At 51.5% G+C, this 7348-nt stretch overlaps 1 protein-coding gene across 1 annotated transcript; it reads left to right on the top strand.

The window, feature by feature from the left end:
- Nucleotides 1–2302: 2302 nt before the first annotated feature.
- LOC133629323 (inositol 1,4,5-trisphosphate receptor-interacting protein-like 1) lies at nt 2303–3754 on the top strand. Its single transcript, XM_062019969.1, has one exon. The coding sequence runs from the start codon at nt 2303–2305 to the stop codon at nt 3752–3754; it is 1452 nt and encodes a 483-aa protein (XP_061875953.1).
- Nucleotides 3755–7348: the final 3594 nt, after the last annotated feature.

Raw genomic sequence — 7348 nt, forward strand, 5'->3', positions numbered from 1 at the left:
CTCATCCAAGCCACACTACCCGAGCTTTCTGATGAGGATGTTGTAGGAGACAGTGTACAAAGCCTTGCTGAAGTCAAGGTAGATGACATCCACTGCTCTCCCCTCATCCAGCCAGCCGGTTATGCACTCCTAGAAGGCATCAGGTTGGGCAAGCAGGATTTCCACTTGGTGAATCCATGTTGACTCCCCCTGATAACCATCTTTTCCTTTGTATGTTTAGTGATGACATTCAGGATGAGTTGTTCCATCACCTTTCCAGGGATGGAGGTGAGGCTGACCAGCCTGTGGTTTCCTGGCTCGTCCTTCCTGCCCTTGTTGCAGCCTGCAGTGAGTGCCATTGGCCTGTCTCCAGCCCTCAGACACCTCACCTGTCCTGCATGATTGTTCAAAAATGATGGAGAGAGGCTTTCCTTCACGCCTAGGCTTTCTCTCTCTTCCTCTGCTCCCATCACCAACTTGTCAAAGCCTTACATTCTATAAGAAATAGTGAAATAATACTGCAATAATTTCAAGAATAAAGAATAATGCACAATAATAATACTGTAATAACTATTGCATGACAAACAATATTGAAACAATACAGCGTCATAACATTTGCACACCAGTTTCCATTAATTGTTTCATGAAACACGCATCATCCCAGGAAGTGTGTTATTTGGAAACAGAAACTCTTCCACCATTCACTACCAGATGTTTTGTTTGTGTACATGCTATTTTAATCTGCTTGACAAACACAGGCTGTGATTGATGTGGCTAAGAGACTTTACCCACTGAATGGCTCACCCTGGTTTTAGATGTGTGCTTTCTGTGATCTGCCTCCAGCCTGCCAAACATCTCTTGCAGCTTGTGCCTCATCTCAGAGCAGTCAAAGCATGTGAACCGGGACTCCAGGGATTTCAGCCTTTTCTGGAGGAAGGTCTAGCCCTGGCAGAAATAAACCAACCCATCACCCTTGGAATGAAACCTTCCCACTATCTCTGACTCTACCAAAGCCTTTTCTCTTGTCCCAGTGGTAAAGGTAGAAATCAAGATGAGGAGAGTGCATGAAAAAAAGGATCTGAATAAGCTCTGGCCTCAGAGTGAAGTTGCTACTAGTGACTTTGTTTAATGACTCTACAAAATGCTACTTCAGTCAAATCTGCTCCCCACCGTGCCACTAGCTCCCACCCCAAGCCTGCCAAACTCACTGCAAAGGCTTCAGCAGCGTCATCAGCCACTGATTTCAGTAGTCTCCTGCAGGAATACCATGATATATTCTCCTCTGAGCTGATACTTTGGCCAGGACTGAACACTGAGGAGATGCCAGCACCCAGACAACTTGGTACAGTAGGATGAGAGAGCTATTGCTGTATCATGCTTGCACAGAGGAACTCAACCCATAGTGGCTGCACTTAGTCTAGGATTCAGCTCTACCACCCCACCAAAGTCTGTCTGGTGCAAAGTTTGTCCTTAGGGCTGCCAATCACACCTCCAGTGGGACTGGCTCCATGGGTATGAAAAGCCCCTGGCAGGCCATGTGTATGCTTTACTCCTGGCTTGTGCTGGGGTGGTCAGGTCTTTCTTGCCACTGCTGCTGTGGCCTGTTACAGTGCTGCACATTCCACACGGGTATGTTTCACTCTGCCTTGCCCTTTGCAATGGACTTAATGGATTAACTCCTGATCTTTGCAGTAGATGACATCTACTGCTCTTCCCTCATCTAACCAACCAGTTATGCCCTCATACAAAGCTATGAGGTCGGGCAAACAGGATTTCCCCTTAGTGACTCCCCCTGATAATGATCTTTTCCTTCATATGTGTAGTGATAACATTCAAGATGAGTTATTCCGTCACCTTTCCAGGGCTGGAGTTGAGGCTCATCAGCCTGTAGTTTCCCAGGTTGTCCTCCTTCAGGGGCCTCAAGCCTCAGTTGCCCGGCAACCATTGCCATGAGGCGCTGCAGTGGCTGTGACATCAGAGGTCATGTCAGCGAGGGGTGGCTATAAAAGGGGCCCCGTAGGCAGCACGGGTCCAGTACGTACTGGGACAGCGGTGAGTGTGCAGGGAGCAGGAAGAGGGGAACTGGGGCAGGAATGTGGGCCTCAGGGGTGGGCTCAGGTGCGTCACCCAGGGCTCAGTCGCTGGCAGGGCTGGTGCAGGCCTTGTGCCTCCCCCCTGCCTCAGCCTCTCTCCAACCTGACCCCTCTCCCAGCCCTGTTTTCCCCACTGCCAGCTCCCTCCTTCCCACCCCTCTAAATCTATTCTATCCCCCCTCCTGCAGGCCATGGAGCTCATATGTTTCTTTGTTGTGTCATTCCTTATCATGGCACCACAGCCGGTCAGCGATGCACTGGATGAAGTCACGCGCCAGCGCCTGAAGCAGACTGAGTTGCAGCTGAGCCTGGAGACCACTCAGCTGATGGAGCAGCTGGAGCAGACACACCAGGGGCAGTATGGCTTTGCCTGGGGAGCCATGCTTCTTCATGGCTTGCAGCACTGGCAATTCTGGGTCGCTGCTGCAGTCCTGGTTCTGCTCTTGGGGCTCCTCTGGTGGCTCAGGAAAAGGAGCCGTGAGCCAGACCACAGCAGTGGAGAGGAGAGCTCCAGCAGCAACAATGAGCAGGCGAAAGTGGAAAATGAAGGATATGACTTTGTAGGGTTTTTAGACAAACACATACAGTGGCAAGTTCAGAACCTGGCTTCACAGAGTGAGATGGCAAAGAAGCTGATGGACAGATTTGTCTTAATCAGCCAAAAAATCTTGGCAGAAAGTTTCTCCCCAGTGCTGCAGCCAGCCATCGGGGTGGGCAGCAGCTTTGAAGGCTGGAATCCTTGTGAGAAGGACATCACACACCGCATGCTTGTGCCCCTGAAGGCCCCCCAAGGGTACTCCTTCCACCTGGAGCCTGACACTGCACAGGAGCTGCCGGGAAGGGGCTTTCGCATCCGTGTGCAGCCGGAGTGCACCTGCAGTGGAGAGGAGCCGACAGGAGACGTGCTCTGCTTCCTCCATCACCCCGAGCAAGAATGGAGGAGTGATGAGGTCACCAACTTCTTTGACCACCTCTGCACTGACCACTACCTGGATGTGGAGAAAACTGCCTGCTGGTTCTGTCACTTGATGGTATCAGCCTGGAGCTTCTTTCTTCTGTCACGTTCACAACCCCTTGTGATGCTGCCCTCTAGGCGCTCCTGCAAATTTGAGGTGAGAAACTGCAGACAGAAAATCCTCACCTTTGAGTTGATCTTTGGGGTGCAGCAAGGTGACTCAGACATCTTTGTGACCAGCGAGACCTCACCTGACGCTGTTTTCACCCCAAGCACGATGTGGTTTGAGAGCTGTGCTGTGGCAGAGGTGAAGTTCTTCAGGCATGTGGCCTGGAAGCCTGGCAGCTACCACCTCCATTGCCTGCATCTCTGCACCCGCATCCTGCTGGGATACAGCTTTTCCACGTATATCATGAAGACAGTAGTGATGCACCTCATGGCCAGCACACCCCAGTCAGGCTGGCGCAGGAGGCATTTCCTGATGCGCCTGGGGGAAATCATGCGGTACCTGGGCCACTGCGTGGAGGAGAGGTGCCTCAACCACTTCTTCTTTGGGAATGAGAATGTGCCAGAGGAGATTGTCTTGCCACCAGGCTTCCGAGAGGCTGAACCACTCAACCTCTTCCAGCACCTGGTGGAGGATATAGCTGCCTATGCCAAGGCTCTGCGGGACTTTGATAAGCTGAAAGATAAGCTTGCAAGACTGCTGATCTACGGAAAGCGATAGAAGTCTCCAGGCAGAGCTCTGTTGGTGAGGCTCACAGCTGACGGCAGATGGACACCTCATGTAGGAGGAAAAATGGAGCCCATTGCCTCTGGGAGCTTGACCATGTACATAGTTAGTTGTTTGAAGACACAGTTGAATAAATGTCTGTTTGAACACACACTGAGGCTGTGAGTGTCTGTGCATCCCTTTGTGGGGAAGGCAGACACAGGCTGCTGAATGCTGGGCTGCCCAGATGCAGGGAGCATTTGGCAGAACAGCTGAGGCAGTGGTCTCTGATTTCACTGATGTCCCTATGTTGGGGCAATTGGAATCATTTGTCATCCTCCACAGATGAATACTTTGTCAAGATAAGGACAGGGAGATAACTCAGCAATTGTCATCATAGACAAAACAGACCAAACTGCTGCAGAAATGGTTGGATTTGTTAACTGTCAAAATTGAGTAAGGAAATGAGAGATAAAACTGAATCTTAAAATGCTTCCCCCCACACCTCTTTTCTTCCTGAGTTTCTACCTCCTCCCCAAGAGCAGCAGAGTGGGATTGGGAATGAGGGCTACAGCCAGTTTATCACGGATGGTCTCTGTTGCTGTTTTCTCTCAGGGGAAGACTCCTCACACTGTCCTTAGTACAGTGTAGGGTCCCTCCCACATGAAATAGTCCTCCATGAACTTTTCCAACATACATCCTTCCCATGGGCCACAGTTTTCATGAACTGTCCCAGCGTGGGTTTCATCCAGAGGAAAACAACCCTTCAGGAACAGACCGCTCCAGCGTGGTTTCCCCATGGGGTCACAAGCCTTGACCGCAAACCCAGTCCAGCGTGGGCTCCACTCACCACAGGTTCCCATGTCCTGCCAGGAACTTCCTTCCCAGGCAGTCACAGCCTCTCTGGGACATCCACCTGCTCTGGTGTGGGATTCTCCATGGGCTACAGGTGAATCTCTGCTCCACTGTGGACTCCCAGGGGCTGCAGAGGCACAGCTGTTTCACCATGGTTTTCACCACAGGTTGCAGGGGAATCTCTCCTCTAGTGCCTGGGCACCTCCTTCCACTCCATCTCCCCTGACCTTGGTATCTGCAGAGGTGGTGTTCTGACATTCTCACCCCCTTTTTCTCCTGTGGCTTACCACCTACACAGCAACTGCTTCCCCTTCTCAAATATGTTAATCACGTATTTGAGGAGCAGTTACCTCCAGCACTCAGCCTTGGTTAGCAGCGGCTCCATCTGACAGTTGTCTGGCACTGGCCCTGTCAGATGTGCAGGTATTGGGAAAGCAGGACAGGCTGTGGTGATCAGCTGCAAGGCAAGGCCACAGAAGTGGACTGCTCCTTTCAACCCCTTTTCTCTCTGTTTTCCCACCTCTGTTCCTCCAGAAACCACCTGATCTCACCCTTTGCCTTGGTTTGGTCCTTTCCTACACATCCCATGGCAAGATCCACGAGGCAGCAGCAGCCATCCTGAGTTGCCACGGCCGTGCTGGGAAGCTCTCCCCTTGCCCTCCTCGGTGAATCTTTCACACAGACCTGTTGGAACTCTTTTTCATTCATCTTTTCAGTGATTTCTCAGGAAACACAGCAATTCCCCTCCTACACCTGGCAATTCTGTCTTTGTTAAGAAAGCACTGAAAGCCATTCAGAGCTCCAGACCAGCCCCGGGACATTTCCCAGTGCACATATTCAAGCAGGACCTATCTGAAAGGGAAGGATCCTGTTCTAACAGTCTTCACCTCTGGGTTGTCTGGCTGGGCAATGGGACATAGAAAGTCGTCTCTCATTTGAAGAGCAGACAAATCCCTCATTTGTACCACTTAGAGGAGGGTAAAGCAGGGAGTGTCAGGACTCAGCACACTTTGGCTTGCAGACAGAGTCAGGCCCCATTAGGATTGGTCTGATATTCTGATTGTGATCCTGTTCCCTTTGCTTCTCTGGAGCAGGAGTTGTGTCCTGCTTTGTCCAGGACAGCTCCATCTCCAGGGTGGGACAGAGCAGAGCCTGCAGAAGTGCCCTTTGCAACAGGACTGTCCTGCTTGACTTACGGCCCAGATGCTTGTTGAGGAGTTACTTGTGTGTGAAGTCATCTTCAAGGCAGCACAAGGGAAAACACAGGGCAGAGAGGAAAAAGACTAATGGGCACTGCAGCTCTCCTGACTGCACTAAGGCACAGAGAGAGGAGCCCTTTCCACGTCGTGTGCCAAGATTCCTCCAATTTTCAGTGATAAAAGTGAGTTCTATCCCAAAAAAGAGCACCCCTGACACAGAAAAGCTGACTCCTCAGCAGCACGGGAGCAGAGCTCCTGCCCCTCACAGCCAACACACAGCACAGCAGAGAAATGCATTTCATTGGGAGGGTAATTACCTGAAGAATGGAGTGGCTTTGCTCAGAGGAGTCTGTCTTCTATTTTCTCTGCACTTTGCTGTTTTTAAAAGGCTCTCCTTCAAAGGAACAGCAAATGCCCAACAGCAGCTGCAGCAGCCAGTTCCTGCTCCTGTCCTTGGCAGACACGGGGCAGCTGCAGCCCCCAAGCTGCAGCCCCCAAGCTACGCTCTAGACTCTGAACAAAAAGGCTCCTCTTACCTTTGATGTGACAGACTTCGTAGTCATCGACATCAGGGAGCGCTGAGAGAGAAATTTTGGCCCCAGACTCTCTCCTCAAGCGGTTAATAAATTGTCCTTGCTTGCCAATCAGACGTGTAACTATCACCTTGATGAAAGACAAGAAAGCAAGAGTCAAGGAGAGAAATGTAGATCAAACACCACTGTGCCCTGGGGCTTCTTTTGCCCATCTTCCTGGTTCCTGCAGCTGATTTGGAGGTTGGGTTTGGACAGGCAGCTGCAACGTGACCCTCCTGCACAGGGGAAAGCATCACAACTCATTCCCTACTCTCAGGGACTGTGAACCCTCAAAGCCTTCTGAAGGCTTTCAAAGCATCATCCTGACAGATCAGGGTGGGAAGTGATGGAGAAAAAGGACTCCAGCAACCATTCCAGGGTGTAGCCCTAACGCTGAAACCCTCGTTGGCTGATTCTGTATCTCCCTGGGGTGGCCCTGAGATGGAAGAAGCAGGAGATGGCTGTGTAGGGCAGGGCAGGAGGCACGAGCAGGACAGTGGCTGCTTACCTTGGGCACCTCTATTTCCCACACAAGGACATTAGACTGCCTGGATTTTTTCTTTCGGTGATGGTTCTGGCAACTCACTGTCTGGCCCTCGGCAGGACGGAGGACCGTCTGTGTCCTCCAAGTCCATGTTAGTTGCACTTAAACCTGACAGAAAGGCACCATGTCAGCATTCAGACAGCCCACGCAACGCAGCTCCCACACACCAGCCCAGGAGAAGAGATCCTTTTGTAGTGAGATGCCACTGAGCACTTGCTACGCATTCTGTTGGGATGCTCCTGCATCAGGTTCCCCAGGATGTCAGAAAGGGTCAAGTCCCATCACACAGAGCCCACTGAAAGCTTCCCTTGACGACTTGGGACCACCCAGCCCAGCTCTGGGAATGCCACCACAGGAGGCCCGAGTTCAGCAGCAGCCCTTCACACACAGTGAGCCCTTCCCCAGCACAAACCATCTAGGATCTTGAAGCCAAAAGCCA

The sequence above is a fragment of the Colius striatus genome, unplaced genomic scaffold, assembly GCF_028858725.1.
Source record: "Colius striatus isolate bColStr4 unplaced genomic scaffold, bColStr4.1.hap1 scaffold_38, whole genome shotgun sequence".
NCBI lineage: Eukaryota > Metazoa > Chordata > Aves > Coliiformes > Coliidae > Colius > Colius striatus.